Source organism: Sus scrofa, chromosome 1 (assembly GCF_054392235.1).
Source record: "Sus scrofa isolate SSC_HxYL_T2T_F1_AM1 chromosome 1, Sscrofa_HxYL_maternal_Yorkshire_Landrace_v2.0, whole genome shotgun sequence".
NCBI classification, from domain to species: domain Eukaryota; kingdom Metazoa; phylum Chordata; class Mammalia; order Artiodactyla; family Suidae; genus Sus; species Sus scrofa.
Window position 1 is genome coordinate 158,848,696 of NC_139383.1, and position 21,991 is coordinate 158,870,686.

General features: G+C 48.8%; 1 protein-coding gene across 7 annotated transcripts in view; it reads left to right on the forward strand.

Moving 5' to 3' along the window:
* Nucleotides 1-21,991, forward strand: part of ZNF516 (zinc finger protein 516) — a 116,917-nt gene that overhangs the window by 45,170 nt on the left and 49,756 nt on the right. For all 7 annotated transcript variants that reach the window (XR_014840877.1, XR_014840890.1, XR_014840888.1 and 4 more), the window contains exon 2: nt 3,956-5,856. Coding sequence is in view for 3 of the 7 variants with exons in the window: in XM_085017671.1 (XP_084873797.1) it covers nt 4,110-5,856 (1,747 nt within the window). In the remaining 4 variants the exon portion in view is untranslated. The remainder of the gene's footprint in view (nt 1-3,955; nt 5,857-21,991) is intronic.

Sequence of the window (21,991 nt, forward strand, 5' to 3'; positions counted from 1 at the left end):
GGAAGTTCTGATGAACTTTGTTCTTTTTGGGAAAAGAAGTGATGACTCTTTTCTTAAATAGTAGTTTTTGCCTGCCACTGAAAAGAAAGATCACGAAGATCTGTTGATTCGGCTGTGGACTAAGGAGACTGTTGTGAGGAATTCCTTTTTGGCTGTTTCTATAAAGGTTTGCAAGAAACTTCATGAGTCGACTGTGGGCTTCAGGAAGGGGGCCACTTAATGGCTTCATTCAAGTGGAGCCAGTTTTGTTGATTTTATGATTTCCTTAAGATAATAGGGTTTTGAGCTTAAATAGTGATTACCCTCATGATATTTTTCCGTTTTTCCATTTTTATATATCCCCCCTCCAAATATTTTTAAGTTCTTTAAGAAGATACGTAGTTCTCACAGGGATTTACAGCAGGGCTTAGGGCTGAAAGATGGGGTGGGCAGAGAAGTGGAAAACAAGACAGGAAGGGGCTTGTGCTGATTCACAGGCGCCGTTAATGCCCCGGAGTGAGGATTTTCCTGTAAATGCAGGGCCCTGCTGGCTTTGGGTGAAGCTTTTAAGCTAGTTTTGCAGGAAGCCCGAATAAGAGATGAAAACTGTACTCTCTAGTGTTTGGGTTTCTGGAGGGGAAGTGTCTAGGCTTTGGCTGGGGCGCTGGGGGCATTGGGGAAACAGGAGCTTGACATATCAAGGCTGTAATGAGGAAACGGGATGTGGATTTCTCTGGTAGTAAAGACGGCAGTGCCAAGCCTTTTTAAATGTGCAGAAGAGTCTGAGTGCCCCCCTCTACCTGCCGTGTGCAAAGAAGGGCCGGCAGTGCCGTTGCATCCTTTGGGTGTGCCTGGATGCTGGAGGGTGGCCTCCAGGATCGTGACTGTGGCGGGGGCTGTGCTCACATTGGACCCTCCTTGCCCTTCTCTCTGGGCCTTCAGGCCAGCCCCGGGGTGCCTGGCAGGGGAAGCGAAGCTCCATTGGGCAGCCTTCGTATTGTCTGTAGACCGTTACTCTGCACTGTGACGGCCAATCTGGGTGGCACTTGGAGGAGGTGCTAGCCAGGGGCTTTGGTGTCGCATGGCTTCCCCCTGGCCTTTTCTGACTGCCTGGGTATGAGAGATACCTCCTGAAATTCACATGACTGGTAACAGCTGGATGTTGCGCTACACCTGGAGGTGGGGTCTCTGTGTGGATCCCTGGAGCAGCCTCCTGCTCTGAGGGTGTTGGCTCTCTGTGGCCCCCAGGAGTGCCCAGAATGGCAGGGTGTAGCAGATAAGAAAGGAACAAACTGGCCAGAGTGCATTTTTGGCGATTTGAACACGTTCTCTTACTTGAAAAATGTGTTTTCTTTTCCAAGTTGCCTTTCATGAGCCTTAGCTAGCTGAGTGTTCATGCTTCGTGACTCTTGTCTTCGTGGCTGGATTTTGAATATGCAATTTCCTTGAACTGGAGAACTTCTGACATTTAACATCCTTGATGAGCTGACTTGGTGGTCCAGTGGAGTCTGTGGAATGACTTCAGAGCCACCAGTTTCTTGTGTTTTAGTTTTTTTTTTTCCCTGTGCACTTACTCTTCTTTAAACTCGGAAGATTTTTGTACTCAGATTATATTACTAAATTAAGTGTAAATGGTATGTTTTAGTTATACTTTTGTGTATGGTAGCAACTTTAGCATTTGGGGGGAATGAAAGAAGCCCTGAGATAGAAGGGAATGATGCATGCAGATAGATCATTTCTCTCATAAAATCATCATAAATAGTATTTAGCTTTGCAAGACAGCTTGAGAAACTCAATTAGCTTGAATTGTCACGAAGCTGTTCTCGTTAACCTCCTTTGTTTATCTGGCTTTAGGGAGACTTTTATTTTATTTTATTTTATTTTATTTTATTTTTTTTGTCTTTTTGCTATTTTCTTGGGCCGCTTTCGTGGCATATGGAGGTTCCCAGGCTAGGGGTCGAATCGGAGCTGTAGCCACTGGCCTACACCAGAGCCACAGCAACGCGGGATCCGAGCCGCGTCTGCGACCTACACCACAGCTCACGGCAACGCCGGATCGTTAACCCACTGAGCAAGGGCAGGGACCGAACCCGCAACCTCATGGTTCCTAGTCGGATTCGTTAACCACTGCACCACAACGGGAACTCCTAGGGAGACTTTTATTTGTTTATTTTGGGGGGAGTTTCCTGTCTCACACCTCTTTCCTCCTCTGTCCTGGGGTGTGGCCTTGGGGGGGGGGTGATAGCTGGCAGGGTGGCTCTACCCACTGGTGTGAAGGAAAGAATAGTCTGACTGCAGCCATGTCTCCTGCTTCTTTCCAGAGTTTGCTGCTCAGGCTGTTTTGGTTTCCTGAGGTGCCTGAGAAACTTACTAGCATGAGGCTTTCTCTAAAGATGTTTGAGAATACTTGATCTGAGTGAGATGTCTGCCCCTTGTGGGGTCTCTGGGAGGAGGCCTTTGTAAAGGGCAGAGGGTTTGTTGTATTTTTAGGAGGTGTCTGTCCCAGATGATAGAGTGGAGGAATAGATTGTCATCTGCTAGCAACCCCTGGGGGTGTTTGGGAGACTCCCCCTTCCACCATCAGTATACTTTTCTGTGTCTGCTCCAGGGAAAACATGGCAGGTGGGACCACCAAGAGCAAATAGGGACGTGCTGCCCAGCCCTTTTGGGGACAGAGCCTTTTGTCTTCAAACACATGATGTGCGCTATATGCTACTGCTTCTCAACCAGAAACACATGACTTCTTTAGGTCTTGTAACTAAATAGGAGTTCTTAGTGTGTATGAGGTTGGAAGTTTTTAAAAAAAACAAAAACCAACCAAACAAAAAAACGTGGCTTCCTTTGTACATGTTACAGCTTTTTTCAAAAAGAAAATCTGCCCATCTGGGCGCCTCTCTGCACAAGTCTGGAGCCTCCAACAGTAGGGAGACCTTCAGAATCATTAACTCAATTACTTCTGTTTAGAGATAAGAAGGTAAACAGATGGGCCCTGGGGGCCTGTGTGTGGCTCTGTCTCTTTCTAACCCGTCCCAATATGGTCCAGCCTCTCACATCCCTTCTGGTGGGCTTATTGTTTCCTTGATTCTCCTTATCACTAGTCAGATGGAAATTGCTGTGATAGCTACTTTTCAGCAAGTACTGTTTTGGGCTCATATGGTGGTTTACAGGCGTCAGAGTACGCTCTCCCACAGCGCAGATGGGTGCCTGATGTGTGCCAGGCACAGCGCCGGGCACCCCCCATCCACCTCACCTTTGCCTGTGTGCAGGTGAGGGACAGGCCCAGCATCTGAAGGATCAGCCCAAACCAGAGCCATCTCCCTGTCCTCCAGAGGGTGGACAGGCGTGAAAGTGGCAGTGACTACACAGTGTGACACCTGCTACCATCGAGCTCAGACCTCCCCTCCCCCCGGGGGAAGGCGCTGCTGTGGCCATCCCACCTGTGGAGAAAGGGGGAGGCTGCATGATTTCCGAGGTCAAAGGTGTCCTGCATGGGGACTGGGACTCAGCCCTGTGGCCAGATCTTCAAGGTTGTTTGGGGACAGAGCAGGGAGGGGGCACAGGAGAGAAAGGACAGGACCAGGTGCTGGGGGGGGGGCATTGTGAGGCAGGTGAAGAGGCCCTTGTCCCCAGGCCCTCTTCTGTCCTGTGTTCCTCACACTCTCTCAAACCCTCTCACCACAGTCTCTCCTTAAAAGAGTTGACATCTTTATTAAAAAGTTGTTTCCATGCACAATCATTTACAATTAGTTATTTTAATGATTTAGCATGCAATTATTATCTGTAATTAATTGTTCAGTTATTATTTTAAAGGAAAGCAGCTGCTTGTAGCCCATTGAAACTTTTGTAGGTGCTTCTCTGGTTGGTTGGGATAGGTATTTTGAGGGAGGGATGTGCAAATCGCTGGCAGTGGATGTTGCTGGGTTCCTGTGTAAGCGTGAAAACATGTCCCTAAGATCTCCTGTCCTTTTGGTTTCAGGTGCCTGCTGCTGCCAGCCATGCTTTCCAGGTAGGACATGCACGGCCTCGGGGCAGGTGCACCTCTGCAGCCCGGAAGCAGGAGGCTCACCTGAAAATGGAGAGATAAGACGCCCTCCAGCAGGCCTGAGTGATCCAGAGCCCTCGTCGCCGAGATGGACCGCACCCGGGAGGCCGAGATGGAGCTGAGAAGGGGCCCCAGCCCCACCAGGGCCAGCAGGAGCCCCGAGGCGGACGGGGACAGGGCCCTGAGTCACAGCTGCTGCATCTGTGGCAAGAGCTTTCCCTTCCAGAGCTCCCTGTCCCAGCACATGCGCAAGCACACGGGGGAGAAGCCCTACAAGTGCCCGTACTGCGACCACCGGGCTTCCCAGAAGGGCAACCTGAAGATCCACATCCGCAGCCACCGCACAGGAACCTTGATCCAGGGCCACGAGCCCGAGGCTGGCGAGACGCGCGTGTCCGAGGGCCTGGACGGCTGCGCCAGTCCCACGAAGAGCACCTCGGCCTGCAACAGGATCCTGAATGGCGCCACCCAGGTGGACAACGGCAAGATCCTGCTGAGGAGCAGCAAGAAGGAGACGGAGGGGACGGCGTGCGCCACCGAGGAGGGCAGGGCGGCGGCTTCGGTGACCGGGCAGTGCTCCTTCTGCAAGAGCAAGTTCGAGCGCAAGAAGGACCTGGAGCAGCACGTGCACCAGGCGCACAAGCCCTTCAAATGCCGGCTGTGCAGCTATGTGACCCTGCGGGAGGAATCCCTGCTGAGCCACATTGAGAAGGACCACATCACAGCGCAGGGGCCGCGCGGTGAGGCTGAGGTGGAGAACTGCAAGCCCGAGCTGCCCCCGGGTGAGTTCCCCTGCGAGGTGTGCGGCCAGGCCTTCAGCCAGACCTGGTTCCTGAAGGCGCACATGAAGAAGCACAGGGGCTCCTTCGACCACGGCTGCCACATCTGCGGCCGGCGGTTCAAGGAGCCTTGGTTCCTGAAGAACCACATGAAGGCGCATGGCCCGAAGGCGGGGAGCAAGAACAAGCCCCGGAGCGAGCTGGACCCCGTCGCCACCATCAACGATGTGGTGCAGGAGGAGGTGATCGTGGCCGGCCTGTCCCTCTACGAAGTCTGCACCAAGTGCGGGAACCTGTTTACAAACCTGGACAGCTTGAACGCGCACAACGCCATCCACCGACGGGTGGAGGCCGGCCGGCCGCGCGCCCCGGCCTCGGAGAGCGCCCCCGACTCCCAGCAGCTCTTCCTTCAGTGCCTGAACCTGCGCCCGGCGACCGGCGCGCCCGCCCGCGGGCAGGCCGGGCGGCGCGTGGCCGAGCTGGACCCGGTCAACAGCTACCAGGCCTGGCAGCTGGCCACCAGAGGCAAGGTGGCCGAGCCGGCCGAGTACCTCAAGTACGCGGCGTGGGACGAAGCGCTGGCAGGGGACGTGGCCTTCGACAAGGAGCGGCGTGAGTTCATCCTGGTGAGCCAGGAGAAACGCAAGCGTGAGCCTGAGCCCGGCGCGCCGGGACCCCCGCGCAAGAGGGCGGGAGCGCCCGGGGACCCTGCGCCTGGGCCCCTGGACCCCCGGCCGGCCGCGCGTGCCAGCCGCCGAGCAGCTGCCCCTGCCGGCCACAGCAAGTCGTCCGAGTGTTTCGAGTGCGGCAAGATCTTCCGCACCTACCACCAGATGGTGCTGCACTCGCGCGTGCACCGGCGCGCGCGCCGCCACCGCGAAGGCCCTGGGGAGCGCGTGCCCCGCGCCCGCTGCGGTTCTCTCAGCGAGGGCGACTCGGCCTCACAGCCCAGCAGCCCTGGCTCAGCCTGCGCCGCTGTCGACTCCCCGGGCTCCGGCCTGGCGGATGAGGCCGCCGATGAAAGCGGAGAGGAGGGCACAGCCCACTCTGCACCAGGTGAGCGTGTGCGACCGGCTGGTCCCGGCGCAGGTAGGGTGGGCTCAGGTTGCCCAGGTACCCGCAGCTCTGTGCCTGGGTCGCCCTTGCCTAGGTAGCCCGTGTCCAGGTGGCTTGGGCTCAGGTAGTCCTATGCCGGGGCAGTCCCACACCCAAGTGGTTCAGGCTCAGGAAGCCCTTGCCCAGGTATGTCACACTCAGGTAGCCCAGGCTCAGTTAGCCCTGTAGCCAGATGGCCCTGTGCCTGGGTTGCCCTAAACCCAGGAAGTCCAGGACCCATAGAGCACGGCCAGGTGGCCCAGGCCAGGGAGTCCTGGAGCCCAGGTCACCCGTGCTCAGGTAGCTGAGGCTCAGTCAGCCCTGTCCCTAGGTGGTCTGACACCCTGGTTGGCCAGGACCACATAGTCCTGGTGCTAAGGTGGCCCTGTGCTTGGGTACCCTTTCCCAGGTGTCCGAGGCTCACGTAATTGTGGCTTAGGTAGCCTGGCTCTCAGGTATTCTATACCCACTGTGTATCTGGAGCTCCCGCTGGTGGGTGCAGACCCCGCCCCTGTCAGCTCCACTTCAGTCTCCTGTTTGCTGATTGCCAGTAGCATTTGCATAAATTAACGCTCTTGAGGTGATGGTCTCCCTGGTGCACCAGTCATTTCTGAGCCAATAATGGGAGATGGATCCCCTCCTTCTCTGCAGTTCCCACCCAGCTCCCTCACCCTCAGCTGGCACACACTCCCTTTCCTCTGCTCCCTCCTTGCAGCAGACAGCTGGGTAAAAGACAAACTTCAACTTGTGTGCAGTTATAATTAATCTCCTTGGATTCAAGTAACCCTGTGGATTTAGAGACGGCTAATTGGAACCAGATTACTTTCCAAATTGCAGCTATGTAAATATTTAAATATGCTTGGCCAACTTTGTTTTCATCATTTTCCTATTTTTTAAAATAAATTTTAAACATTTTGATATTTTCTTCATTATTTTTTGTTTTGGGTAATTCTTTTAAGTGGAGGGTGATGTTTCGGTTTCATACTTGTGACTTTCTTCACATAGCCAGGAATGTTTTTCTCTTCTTCCTGAAAATTGGTTAATGGATGTTGCTTTTACTGAAGAGTCATAGATGATAGAAACCCAGGTGCTTCAGCCGGGCTTTTATTTTCTGTAGTGAGGAAAACCACCCCTGTGCATGTCTTATTAAAAAAAAAAGCCAATAAGTGTGTGTTATATTTCCCTTATTAAACATTTATCCAGTTCTCCTGAGCAGTTTGATTATAGGTTTATATGGTATGTATAATGTGAGCATCTGATATCACGAATATGTATGGAGTCAGTAAAAGTGTAGAAAGAATTTGTTTCTCTGATCCTGGAGGGCATTCTATGCTGAATTTGCACAAACATATATGTGGGAAAATGAAAAATAACACATCATGTATGCATCAGCTTGTATTTTGTATTTCATTCCTTAATCATTTAAGTGGGAAGGAGCAGGACAATATACTGTTATCTGAAAATGCCCCATTTGTGAGCTTTTTTGGATTCTTCTAACAGCTGGTCATATAAAACCTGGGGAACCCAATTGTGTCCCCTGGGTGGCATTTTTAAGATGAGTTCTTGGTTTCCCTTTTGAAAAATACTGACAACAATAGATTTTACTGGTCAGATTTCAGTAATACAATGGTTGCATTTTGGAGTACATTACATGAAATATTACACTGGCCATCATTTTTTTTTTTTTTACGTTGAAGACTAATATTTTTAATTTTGGGGAAAGCTCTTGAGCTTTCTTTCCGTCTATTAGGATGGCAGTGAAATGATGAATAATAAGCTAATCCAGTGGTGCTTTCAAAGTCAAGATGTTGGAAAGATCAAATTTCAGTCACTCTCAACTGGAATTTACTTTTTTTTCTTTCTCAGGTTCATTAAATTTTAGAGATTATCATTTACTTCTTAATGAGATTATATGTATTTTCTGTATATGTAATCTACTTTTTGAGAAATTTTGGTACCTGAGATGATTCCATAACAAGATTCTATGTGGTAGTGAGTTTTAACAAGTTGACAGCAGAATATTGTAGCTTATGGAGAAACTGTAGCAGAAGGGATTTATGGCATGACAGTGGCATAAAATGTTGAAGAACATTGTAGGTCTGCCGTGAGTCACTTTTTGTAAACCCAAAGGACAGTGTCTTTCTTCTTAAAAACACAAGTTTTATATCATAATAGGGTTTTAATGCTCTAGCCGGCATTGAATTGCTGCCCTGTGGATGCCCCTTAAGGAGAGAGATGCATTCTGTGGATTTAATACTCACGAAATTGAGTATTTTGGGATTGGCAAGACCTTGGGAATGGCTACTTTGGAAAAGCAAATGGATATTTTGAATCCTCTATTTTGATCTACAGTGAGCCTTTCTTTTGTTAAAAAACACATTCAGCTTTGGAAAATAACTTGCCTTTCATGTCACTGAATGATTACTTAGATCTTTAAACCATTTAAATGATGCTAAACTCTCATAGAAACTGGATGGGATGACTGGTTAAAATTATGAGAGGAAACAGGTAGAAGTTGAGAGACAAAAGTTCATACCAGTTCTCAGAAGGATGCATTTGGCTACTTGTGGTAGCGAAGTTGACGTTAGAATTTAGATCTTTGTGACCAGTTAAGTCCTCATTGTGCCATAATTTTCCTTAAAGATTTTTTCATGTCCAGGAGTGGATTTGAATGCTGCTCCTGGATCTAGAGATGATTTGCATTATCAGATTAATGGAAAGAAACTCCATTTTTAATTTTTTTTGTGGAACATTCTTTGTTGAGTGTTGCCTTCTACTCCTTGGGAAAGCACTGATTATAACACTACCTTTATTTCCACGTAAGACCAGGTTCCAGCTGCCCTCATTACTGACTTAAAATAGTCTAAGAGAAAAGTTGTGAATAAAATTCAATACCTAAAATGTGTTACTGAGCTAGGTTTAAGTCTTCATTGAGAAACTGGCACCTATAGAAAGTATGTGTTTGGGAGTTTGCATCGTGATGCATCGGAAATGAATCTGATTAGGAACCATGAGGTTTCGGGTTTGATCCCTGGCTTTGCTCAGTGGGCCATGAGCTGTGGTGTAGGTTGCAGCTCGAATCTGACATTGCTGTGGCTCTGGTGTAGGCCAGCGGATACAGCTCCAATTAGACCCCTAGCCTGGAAACGTCCATATGCCGCAGGTGCGGCCCTAAAAAGACAAAAAGGCAAAAAAAAAAAAAAAAAAAAAAAAAAAAAGAAATATACGTTTGGAGTTCACAAAAATCATTCTAATTAGGGAAGAGGGGCATCAAAAGGGAATGTAATCGAGATTTGTAAAAATTAACATTTTCAAACCCCAAACAGAGTCAGGGCATTCAGAGGTTCACTAAAGGCAGGAGAATATAGCTTCATAGGTGAACAGGCCAAAGTGGCAGGAACCCTGCTCAGAAAGCGCTGGGGGGACCTAGGAAGGATGGAAGATGCTGAGTGTGTCTTGAGGGATTGAGTTCACAAGGTCCCTGGGCTGTTCTATGTGGGACCTTTGGGAGAAGCCTGACCTCATGTTGGGGGACCCCCACTTGATGCAAAACCTGCTCCTCCTGTTTATCTGTGTGTCACTTTTGCTAAAACTTAGATGACTACCCTCGGTTTTTATTTTTTATTGAAGTGTAATTGCTTTACAATATTATATTAGTTTCAGGTATACAATATAATGATTCAGTATTTTTCTGAAGAGTTATTACAGATAATGGCTATATTTCCCTTGGATTTAACTGTCTTTTGTAATTCCAACCTGTATCACATCAAATTCATAGTCTATTGAACCCACCCTCTCTCTGTATCTGGATAGTGTCTGTAACTTAATTGGTAGTAGAGCCCCAGGTTTTGAAATTGCAAATATAAAATTGTGAATATTTGACTGTTCTTAACTAACAAAGATAGCAAACAGTATGGTTCAACTTAATAGAGTAAAAAGTTCTTAAACCAAATTCGTAGTCTGAAGAATTAAGGAGAGAGTTTTCAGAATTAAAAAAAATATATATAGTCAAGGGAAAGAAAGATCATTAGAAGGAAGAAGTGGGTTTATTTTAGAAAGCTTCGATTTTCTTACATTTCTCTGTTGCTGTCTCCCTGCAGGCCAACATTCTCAGATATTACAGCTCATTTTATTTCTGTCCCAATTGAAAGAAGAGCCACAGTGTTCTGTGTATCAAATGTTGGGCACATGCTTTGAGACTGACCAGTTGTCCATGTTGGTGGTGGGTGAGGCTGGCCAGGCTGTGGTCACCCAGTTCCCAAAAAGGTTAATCAGCCATTTTTTTTCTTTATTCTTTTTCTTTTTCTGGCTAGAACACTGGACAGTCATGAGAATAACTGAAGGAGAAAATGCTGTTAGATCCCTCCCATTGTAGCAGCTTTGGTTGAATGTAGCTAATGAAAGTTAAAGGGTGGAGTTTAGGGTGGGCTGGGGAAGGGGTGTTTGCAATGGTGGTGGGACCTGCTAGGATGGGAAGCTTTAGTTGCTACTTATTCTTAGCATGTACATGGGGCTAGAGCAGAAGGAACTCTAAAGGGACACACTCTCCCCATCATCCTTCTGGCCAGGTCTGCGCAGGGTGAGTGTGTCCTGAGCTGGGAAGCTGGGACCTGCTTGCCGGGCCCCCCTTACCCCCTGGGTCCCGCCTCAGATGCCCCGCGATGGGCAAAGACTTTTGTCTGAACTCAGAACTTCATCAGTGGCCCCAACAAGAGGCTAGAAACAGCACCCCAAAGAAAGGTGTTGGGCATCAAGGAGATAGAAACACAGTAAATGAGGCAAGGGAAGTTCTGCATGCGGATGGGAAACAGAACACATATGACTATGGAGACGCAAGGCAGGCACAGCTGGGAACAAGCCTGAATGTGAATTGAACCTCCAGGGGCCCGGGCTAAGGCAGGGCTTGTCCTGAGGGGATCAGTCCTAAACGGTACCCAGGGCCTGTTCAAAAGGAGCCTACAGAATTGGTGCAGGTGAAGGCAGGAGGCCAGCTCTGCTTGGACACTGTTCACTCCGGCTCTTAGCCTAGCTTCCCCATCACGCCAGTGGCCAGAGGTGCATCTTGAGTGGTGCCTGGTAAACGTCCACATTCAGCTTGCTCGGCCGCTCATGATGCTGGCACAGGTGCCAGGCTGCGTGTGAGATGCGCTGTGCCAGGTGCCCATGAGAGTCTGGGGCACAGGACTGGGACAGGGCCCGGTGAGAAGGGGGCTCAAGACAGTGGCGATGAAGATGAAGGGAGAGCAGGTCGACTCCAGATTGAGAAGAGGGGCCACAAATTGCGACAGGTCCTTTAAGCAGACCGTGAGGGTGACACCATCCTTAGTGTTTTATACTGTACTGAACACTGACAAATTTAGCTGGGAATAAAGTGAGAATTGAAAACCTTTATATTAATTCTTATTCAGTATAAATATGCAGTGAAGTTCTTTAAGAAAAAAAATATTCAGATGCGCTTGACAGCCGCCTGCAGAATGCCCTCTGGTTTAGTCGGCATCTTAGCAACCAGAACCAGCCTCCGTCAGCGCGTGCACGGAGACGACGTTAATTGTCCATGTGGCACTGTGATCCCCTGGTGTGCCTCTGCATCATCGAAAGAAGATTGAATTACGAGGAGAGTAGCGCCTTCGAAGTGTGGTTTGTTGTATTCTGATTCTTCCAACATTGATCATCTGTGCGTGGCGGGCGTGCTGATATTTGCCTGGACAGAATGTTGCACCCCCAGCCTTCCAGAATGAATTTATTACGCTGTGAACTGGTCAGACTCTGGAGATTAGACTTGGTTTTCTCTCTCTTGCTGAGAGAGACACGAAAGGTCCACATCCTCAGGGTTGTGAGACAGACACCGTTCAGACACTTTGGTTTATTTGCAAAATGCGAACACTCGATTTGTTTTCTCTCTGTCTCTCACACAAAATAGAACTATAGATTTAGAGCTGGTAGGGAGCTGGGGGGTGTTTGGGCTGCCTGAGTTGTAGCAGTGAGGAAGCCAGGGTGCAGGGGAGTCGTTGTCACTTGCCTGGAGCCACTGGTGTGTTTATTGTCCAAGGACAGTGTAGTTGGTAAAAGGCACAGGAGGCGGGTCGCCAGGTTGTAGGTCTCCTTTTGCAATAACTCTCTGTGCCTCCAGTGGGCTCCTCAACCCCTACACGTCGGCTTCCGGGGTTGCCATAGAGGACCAGTTTCCGAGCCACCAGGGTCATGGCCACTGCATTCCCTGTATGATGGCTGGTATGGCTTGGGCATCCTGTTCACATAGCTCCTATAGACACTGGCGTAAACACCAGAACTGGGGTCCACAGGGTCCATGTCCCAGCCCAGGAAAGTGTCTTTCCTGGCTTGTCATGTGAGAGGCAGAAGCCTGTGGTCCCCGTACAGGGCTCCAGATCCCCAGTATGCAGTCGCGCCCACCCAGAGGCTGCTGAGATGGAGACCGTCCTGCTGTGCTCCGCAGAAGCCGATCCCAGGAGGGTGGGATTCTCATCTCCTATAACCAGGAGGCAGCTCGCGGTGAACATGGAGTGGGCGTTATCTGAAGGCGAAATGAATGATCTTCCTGGATTCCAGTGAAACTGCATGGGCTGTGTGTACAGTCTTATTGGATGTGACAGCTTTGCAGTCACTTCCCTCTCTGCTTCCCATCTTCAGTTCTGTTATTATTTCAGTCCCACTGGCCTGCTGGCTTTAGCTTTCTCATCTGCAGTGTGGAGGGTGCTGGCTGCAATTTTCAGCTCCTTCCCTGTGGTTCACATGTCAGCTTTGCCATTTTGTTATGAAAGGAAACTTGGGTTCCTCGCTTCAGACGTGAGCTTGTGACTTCTGATGTGATGTGTAAGACCCTCTTTTCTAGATATTCTCCTTCAGCGGTGAGTGGAAACAACCGGATTTGGTCTCTTGAGGTATGGCCTTACACATCAAGAGGTAGATTGAACTGATTTTGCTTCTGAAGCATCACTTGCTCATCAGCAGGGGGCACATGCCTGTCAGCTCTGAGGGAAGTTGACCCCGGGCTGTGGAAGTGAATTTCACACCTGCTGAGCTGGGGTCCGACCCTGAGATGGTGTCATGTCCCAGCTGTCCTAGACACACGTTACTCCAGCCAGCACTGACACCCTGCCCTGTTCATGATCCTAGGCATGATCATGAACCTGGGGTGATGCATCTGACTGCACCCCCTTCTTTGTACCAGTTGTTGAAAGTGCAGATTCAGGCATGTGGCTGTTCTTCTCACCCTTTGATGCTGCCATTGTAAGGCGAGGACTTGCAGCGCCTCACGCTGGCTTCCTAGGACCACAGCCATGGCCTCACCTTCAACTTCACTGCACCCCGAATGCCCTGCTTATAGCTTCCCATTGGCCCTCCCCTGGCCTGAGCACCATGTTTTGACACCACTCTCTCTGGAGACTGGGACTCCCTCCCGCCTAGACTCTCGCTTCCAGGCCTTGACCCTTTGTTCCTGGAATTTGGGCATCTTAGTTTCACGGCATCGGCTTCGTGCCACACATGACCTGTATATCCCTCTTGTGGAACTGTGCTCTGGGCGGGCAAGGCCCGCTTGTCCATTCTGACCTCCCTGGTGATCCTGACCTCACAGTAGCCGGCAGCCCCTCCTGGAGGCTGTTTGGGTCCATCCTCTGTCTGCAGTGGCCCCAAGGAGAGTGTGGCATCTTGTTTGTGGTGGAGTGGTGCCCAGGAGAGCGGGGATGGTCCCTTGTTTTATCATCTGTCTGGTCCCCACATCATCTGTAACCATAGCAACAGCTAGTAACAGTAGCAGTGCCTCAAACAACAGTGTTTTATGTGAACATCTTGTGCTTCCACCAAGTTTCTGAGTTGAAAGGGCTGTGTGAATGGAAAATAATATCCTGGCCTTTTTGGATGGGCTAGAGTTGATGTTTGGGCTGAGGTTTGGTGGGTTCAGGATTCTGAGAAGTGCTCCTTGTGGCTTCTGGCTCTGAGTGTCTCGTGTTGGTATAGTGATTGGCATCCATGTCCTGGGCCTCTTTATGAATCTGTATTGCTGTGGAGGAGCAGGAAAGGGCTCAGCCGCTTCTGCTGCTGGATGGCCGAGAGCGTGGTAGCAAGCTGTCAACTCCCACCTCATCTACATCCATGGCCAGCTTCCCAGGAAGCAGTGGCTCAGGTCCCTGTGGGTTTCCCACTCACTACCAGGGTCCCCATGCCTGGCGGCTGTAGAAGGAGCAGAGCCTGGGGCCCAGGATGCCACCTCCTCCAGACTGCCCTGGAGTGTAGGGGCCACATGACCCCACCTGCAGCTGGGCCGGTCCCTGCCTTGGCCTGGGGCTGTGTCGGGAGGGAGGAGGGGCCTGATGGGGCGCATTCAGTGTAGGACACAGCTTAGGTGCTTCAGGGCTCAGCACTGAGGCAGAGTGGGGGGTTGTGGGGGCTGTGAGGGGACAGCATGGGGACAGTGTGGGGCACTGGCCTCGGGAGCCCTCACTCCTTCCAGGGGAAATCTGGGGGCACGGAAGCTGAAAGCTGTGGAGACCACATGCCTTTGCCACGGCCCTGGAGTCCTTCCTTCTGAGAATGCAGTTCTGCCTGTTCCTGCCATGGCCGAGCCCACCGGAAATCGGAATTTCACAGCCCTGCCCGTGACCTCAAAAGCACATGCACTCAGGGCTGAGGCTGCCCCTTCTTCCAGAATGTGCTGTCCTCATCGGGCACCTCCTGGTCTGGCCGACTAGATACTGTGCGTGCTGTTCCGTCTGTATCTTCCTCGGTTTGAGTGTTTGCTGTGGGTACGCATAATTATTTAGTTGGTGGAAATTCTCTTTTTTTTCAGAGGATTTATTTGAGAAATATATTTTGGTGCATGTATCACTGGCACAAGTTCCTAATTTTTCATTTGTGAGTTTAGTTTTTTAAAAATCTAGAGTTCCCGGAGTTCCCGTCATGGCTCAGTGGTTAACAAATCTGACTAGGAACCATGAGGTTGTGGGTTCGATCCCTGGCCTTGCTCAGTGGGTTAAGGATCTGGCGTTGCTGTGAGCTGTGGTGTGGGCCGCAGACGTGGCTCAGACCCCAAGTTGCTGTGGCTCTGGTGTAGGCCGGTGGCTACAGCTCCGATTTGACCCCTAGCCTGGGAACCTCTATGTGCCATGGAAGTGGCCCTAGAAAAGGCAAAAAGACAAAAAAAAAAAAAAAAAAAAAAAAAAAAAAATGGAGTTCTCGTTGTGGCTCAGTGGAAAAGACTTTGACTACCATCCATGAGGATGCAGGTTCCATCTCTGGCCTTGTTCAATGGGATAAGGATCTGGCGTTGCCGTGAGCTGTGGTGTAGGTTGAAGACTCAGCTCAGATCCCACATTGCTGTGGCTGTGGTGTAGGCCAGCGGCCATAGCTCTGATTCAGCCCCTACCCTGGGAACCTCCATATGCTGCAGGTGTGGCCCTAAAGAGACATAAATAAATAAATAAATAAAAATAAAAATCTTTTTATTTTTCTTAATTTCCTATACACCGGACCTAATCTGAGGCTGGTTTTTCAGAAAACCTTTGTAGGCTGCTGGTATGATCCAGTATTTGCATACACAGTTTGCGTAATCCTTAGGATATGAAAACGGATTACGGTTTCAGTTCTGTATTTTACTAGAGATATTCTTCTCTGGATTAAAGGTTAGAAGGTCATACTTTCATTGCTGGAATTTTACCTGTATCTGTGTGGGGGGTCAGGGTTATCACTACTGCTTTAAGGATGCCTCACCTTCTGTTTTATTTACAAAGGCAGCTGCTGACTTGAGAGAAGTATTTTCGCAGATTAGTAAGACATTTGGGCTAACTGCTAGCTGCCAAGTGTGTTCTCCCAGCAGTGTGCCAGATCTGAGTATTACTCATGTTCTTTTTTCGAACTCCAGAATAATTACTTTCAGCACTGTGAATAAACTGTTTTCCAGTTTCACTATGATTACTCTTTTCATTTAATAATCTAATTGGTTTCTGAACTATATCACCTAAAATGGTAATCCAGTGGTACTCTGATGATAGGTTGGCCAGCCACCAGAAGATGTCGTGCCTGAATCTAATACCTCTGAAACGTGCAAGGGATGGTGATTTCCTCCAAGATCACAAGGTCAGCTTGTTCTTGCAGGTGATAATCCAGCGATCAAATCTTTTATTATTGGACTGAACTGTTGGAGAACTTCCTTTTTGATATTGGAATGTCAGTCATGTGTCCAGTCTGACTGCTAGGCACTGCAATGGCTTTGATTTAAAACTTGTCTGTGACATCACGGGTTTTTAAAAAATTGTTTTCTGCAGACTTCATGAGATAAGATTTACATGGATTATTCTGGTATTGGAGTCGAAGTGCATAAAACACTTGGTGGATTAAACATTTTTCTTTTTAAGAAATAGGACTTGGTACTGTTTTTTCAAAAATGATGAAATTTGGTAGGGCAGGGCTGTGACGTTGAAAACAGATGTGAAACCCTTAAAGCCTGTTTTTTCTTGGAAAGCTCTTTGGCCGACAGGGGAGCATCAGTAACAGCCTCACGCTATCACCCACAGGTGACTTACAGAGTTCCTGAATTTCAGGTGTGAAGAAAGGAGTTGCAGCTTCCTGATTGGGGCAGTTTTGGACACTCTGAACATGAGGTTCTGGACAGGATGTGTGTTATCCCAATGAGAAAAAAAAGAGTCTCTGTGGTTTCCATGGTGACAGCCTCCTCAGCACTTAGGAACAAATTCTTGGTGTTGTTTTGAAAGCCCAGCTATGGAAGGGCATGGTGCTGGGGGTGAGTTTGGAAGAGGTAAATTGCCTGTGTGGGGCTGCCTCGAAGCTGGACTGTACAGGACAGACATCCGATTCTTTGATTCCTTTTAAATCTACCCGTTTCTTTTCCATTCTGGGTCAGAATTTCTCAGGGTTTTCTTTCTTGAGTCAGAGGTTTTTTTTCTTTGAGTTGAAAGGTCTGGTGTTTGGGGGGGGGGGGTTGTTGTAAATTCGTAGAGGTTTTCAGAGCAGAGGCACACCTGGAAGCTTCCCAGAGCAGGTGCAGAAGGGGGTAAGGAGCTGGTCTTTTCCTGCCTGCCATCCTGCGGTCCAGATGGCCCACGCCCACACAGCTGGCCTTGGTCATCAGCCCCCTCTTCCTGTTTAGCCCTTTGGCTCCCTTTGCTCCTCTTCCTTTCAGATGGAAAGAGGGGGAAGGAAACTGGCAGCAGGTCTCATCCAGCACCCTGCACACGAGGCCGGACATGATGTTGGGGAGCAGGGGGCTTCTGTGGCGGTCCGTCCAGCCTCAGAGGATATCTGTACTTGGTGTTCTCTCTTTGTCCCCAGCCAGAGACAGACTCCCAGACTGTGACAGTTGGACACCCGTGTGCCTGGAACGCATTGCTGTGACTCTGCCCTTGTCATCCCCACAGATTTGCCTTCTTTGGAAGCCCCCGGTCCCTCTTCCCTTGCTGCCTCCGAATGTGTCACTTCTCAGTTCCTTCGGATGTCCTGGGGGTAGGGAGGGCCTTCCAGGGCAAGGTTAGGGTCCCCCAAACCTCTTCTTCTTGCCTCAGGGCTACTCACCGCCCCCCCAGCTCTTCTGCCCCCAGGTGAGGAGGTGAGGGGCCAAGGCCTCTTAGAGGGTACCTGGTCCCCATGCCGATGACTGATTCTGGAGCTGCATCCCTGGCCCCATGGGTCGGGAGTAGTGATGGAGGTAAAGGAACAAGAGCTCACATTCCGCCAGCTGGGCTGGCCCGGGTACCCAATTTTAGAATTCTCTTCATTCTTTGCAAAATGGACAAGTCTTTTGTGAATACGTGTTGAACAACCCCAATTTTGTAGTGGGGCTTCCCCTCCTTGGCAGCTCAGCAGACTTTTACTTTGCATCCGAGGTCTTTTTTTTTTTTTTTTTTTTTTTTTTAAGGGCAGCACCCACGGCATACGGAAGTTCCCAGTCTAGGGGTCAACTTGGAGCTACAGCTGCCAGCCTATACCACAACTGCAGCAACACGGGATCCAAGCCACAGATCTGCCACCTACACCACAGCTCATGGCAAAGCTGGATCCTTCACCCACTGAGCGAGGCCAGGAATTGAGCCCGCATCCTCATGGATCCTCGTTGGGTTCGTAACCCTCTGCGCTCCAACGGGAATTCCCCTGAGGTTTTTAAAGAGCATTTGCATACGTGGTATATATGTGTACATATTTTTTTCTTGTTTTTATATTTAATAAGATCACTTTATTTGTATTTTTGTGCAATTTGCTTTTCCAGCAAACATCGAGTGTTGGAAACCTCCATGTGCAGAGTGCCTCAGCCTCCCTCCCGACCTGCTGAAAAGGGAATGGGGTCACACTTAATTTGCCTGTTGTTGGACATGGAAGGTTTCTCCCAGGTTTCATTACAGATTGAGCCATAGTAGATTGGCTGAGAACACTTAGGAGAATTTCATGATCGATTTCTTTAATGAAATTGCTGCTTTGAGGGATCTGCACATTTTATGTTCCAGGAGATTCTGTCAAATTGACTGTCATATCTTCATATCCACCAGCAGTTTATGAGCGGGTCTTTTGTCCCAGGCCTTCAACCATTCTGGGTGTTATACATGATCTGTAGTCACTGCCAAAAAAGGAGAAATGCTTTATTTTTATTGCTTTAATCTCCATTTTTATGGTTTCTGGGAGACTAAGCATAGTATCATGTTTGCTGGCCATTTGTATTTCTCATGTGATTTACCTGTTTGTGCACTTTGCACATTTTTATAATTTTATTAATTTACAGGAACTCTTTATGTGTTGTGGCTATGAATCTTTGTTAGCTTTAAGGACTCTCCCAGTTTTCCATTTGATTTTTGACTTTATAAAGTCTTTTACTGTAGAAGTTCTAAAAAGTCAGTATTGTCATTTTTTTCCCTTGTGGTTCTTCGGTTTTACACTCAACTTAGAAAAGCATCTCCTACCCTACTGTTAAAATATTTTCATTGAATGAAGTGAGTCTGCTTTATTACATTTACTGTATTTAGATTGCTTTAAGCATGTGGGACTTCTAATGTATTTCATGAGGCCTTTTCATATTTTGTCCATATTGGGCTCTAGTTTTTCCAACATAATTTATTCAGTCATCAGTGTTTTCTCCTCTGGCTTGAGGTACTAACCTTATTATATACGACTGTCCATGTGCTGCCCTCTTTGCCCAGCATCTGAAGGCATGGTAAACCATTCTAACCCAGTGGGGTATGGGTGTTTGTCTCAAATTCATATGGAGAGCCTGAGGTTTAGGGATTCAAGGAAACTTTCTCAAGATGTACCAGTTGTAGGTCTTGAAGCCAAGTGACTGCAGATGTCAAGAGTTGGACAGAAGGCAGGTGGGACGGTTGGAAGGGAGGGTGGGGACTGCCCTGCACCTGCTAAAGCTGGGAGCCTTCTCTCCTTGGCTCCTGGATGTCCTGCCGGTCCCCTCCCCAGCTGTGTTCTGCCCCACAGCCCAGCCCAGCAGCAGGCCTGGGGAGGTGGGGAGGGCCTCTGATCATCTGCCCAGAGAGGGTGCAGGAGTGAGGTGCTGCTGGCAGGTACCCTCTAGACAGGAGGGACCTTTGGAGTCACTGAGGCCACGGGAGGTCCTATCACAGTAGAGACTGGTCTTTTGTTAACTGCATGCCCTGTGGTATGGGTCCTTTGAGGGTAATAATGCTTTTCTCCTCCATTTTCCATGAATGCATTTGGTTCTGCTCCGTAAATGAATAACTACATATACGTGATTAGTAATTTTCTTCTTGATTGGCATTTACATCAGCATTTGCATGTTTTTTGGGGACCATGCAGCTAACTCACACAGTGCTTCCTTTGAAGTCATATATGTAAATAATGTGTCTGTTTAGAGGAGAACACATTAGAGGTTTAGAAAATAAAAAACACAGGATGCCTGTTAAATTTGTTAACTTTCAGCTACACATCAAATATATTTTTTTGGTATACGTATGTTCCATGTAATGTTTGAGATATACTTATGCTAAAAGTTACTTGTAGGTCTGGAATTCAGATTTCCTGACTGCCTTGTGTGTTAGCTGGTAGGAGTCTCTGGGTAAGTCTTTTGGCAGGTGGTTATTTTAGGGCACTGAGGAAGTGTCTGGTCTTGTTTCCCTGCCTGCCAGTTAGCCTATTTAACAGCAGTCTGGTTACTACTAGACCAGGCAGAGATGCTGTGACCTCACATGTGAAAGAATGAAGGATGATTAGCTAAGGGAGAGAAGGGGAGGGTCTTCTGGGAGAACTGCCCTCCTTCTGTAGTTTACACGTGTTAATGCTTTAAACATGTGCTTTAGCCCTCCTGAGGGTCAGAGCAGTGCTGGTGGAAGAAAAGATTCCAGAGAAAAACAAAAGTTGCCTTTCATCTGTTTGCTTGATGGGAAAAAAAAAAAAAAATCTTAGCATTTTTCTGGGACAGCAACGTTCCGCAGAGTTTCTGGAGTCAGGACGATGGGACACATCTGAGTGTGCTGTACAACAAGCAGGGACCATGTCTTCGAAACTTCCTGAAATATGTCCTAGAGAACGACGCTTCGAGGGCTGCCTCTCTGGCACAGACATCCATCATCAGAGTGGAAAGTTCTGTTGTCTTTGGAATGTTGGTGGAGTCTGTGGGCCATCTCTTAGGATGGTGTCTTTCATGGTGGGGTGGCAGGATTCCATGGTGAACGTAGTATATGGGGTCACAGCTTTTCCCTGACTTCGTGAGACCCTGGCAAATGCCCCCAAGAAGAATCTGGTAAGAGTTAAGATGTTATTAAGACTCCAGGCCTAACCCTGAAACTTGCCTGATGCGTGTGGGTCTGTCTCCTTAATTCAAAATAAAAAGAGACTCAAGGCTCCTTTAGACCATGCTCCAGACCTAGGCTGTCCACAAGTCCAGAGGTGTCCTGTAGTCCCAGTGGGACATGCTCTGTGGCCTGTGATCCGCACAGTAATAGTCAGTAATGACCCAGGACTGATGACCCCTCTCACCAAGCGGTGTAAGGAATCAGGTTCTGCTCTTGAAGTGATTCATTTACTGGAAGTATTTCCTCTGATTCTGAATTGATTTTGCGCTTGCGCGCGCGCATGTGTATGTGTGTGAGAGAGAGAGAGAGAATGAGAGAGAGCGATCTACTTTCATTGAGTTTTGGTTAAAAAATATTCTGTACATATGTGTGAAGAAGGTCTGGCAGATCACCATCTTCTTGGGAGTCCTTCTTCCTGGGTTTGAACCGTCGAAGAATTACTGATGTATCAGCTGTAGATTCCATGATGCAAATAGTCCTGAAATCATGGGCTGAATTTAGTGGGCTTCTAAAATTCAGTCCTGAAATCAGTGGGCTTCTCCCATCTTTCTGACCTAACAGAAAAATGCAGAGATCTCCAGTCCATTTTTAAAGATTGGTCTATAATTGAGCTAGAAAGTTCTGGAAGCTGGTCTTACCTTGCGATAAGGCCTTCTTGAGTCAGCAGAAGGCCCTGACTCCACCTGAAGGTGTCTCAAAGGTGATGCCTTGTCTCCTGCCAACAGACTCTTGTCCTGTCTTGTTGCTCATGTGGTGTTTGAGGCAAGGTCCTGCCAGGTCCCATCAGGGCAGCATTTGGGGGAACATGTGGGAGGGACTGGTCTGTGTCCCTCTCCCCCAAAACTTGAGAACCTGTTGAGCCCTGTAACTTCTCCTTTTCCAGCCTGTAAAAGGCCACAGTTGTTTTCCTGCTGGTGGCCCTTCCTGGGAGAGATGGCACATGAGCCCCCGTGCAGTGTCCTTTCTCACTGGTCCTTGCTGGAGGGTCACCTGCTGTTGGTCAGACTCCTGGCATTTTGTTTTTTTTTTTTTTTGTCTTTTTTTGTCTTTTTTTGCTATTTCTTGGGCCACTCCCGCGGCATATGGAGGTACCCAGGCTAGGAGTCTAATCTGAGCTGTAGCCACCGGCCTATGCCAGAGCCACAGCAACGCGGGATCCGAGCCACGTCTGCAACCTACACCACAGCTCACGGCAACGCCGGATCGTTAACCCACTGAGCAAGGGCAGGGACCGAACCCGCAACCTCATGGTTCCTAGTCGGATTCGTTAACCACTGCGCCACGACAGACTCCTGGCATTTTGAAGCATCCCAGTTGAA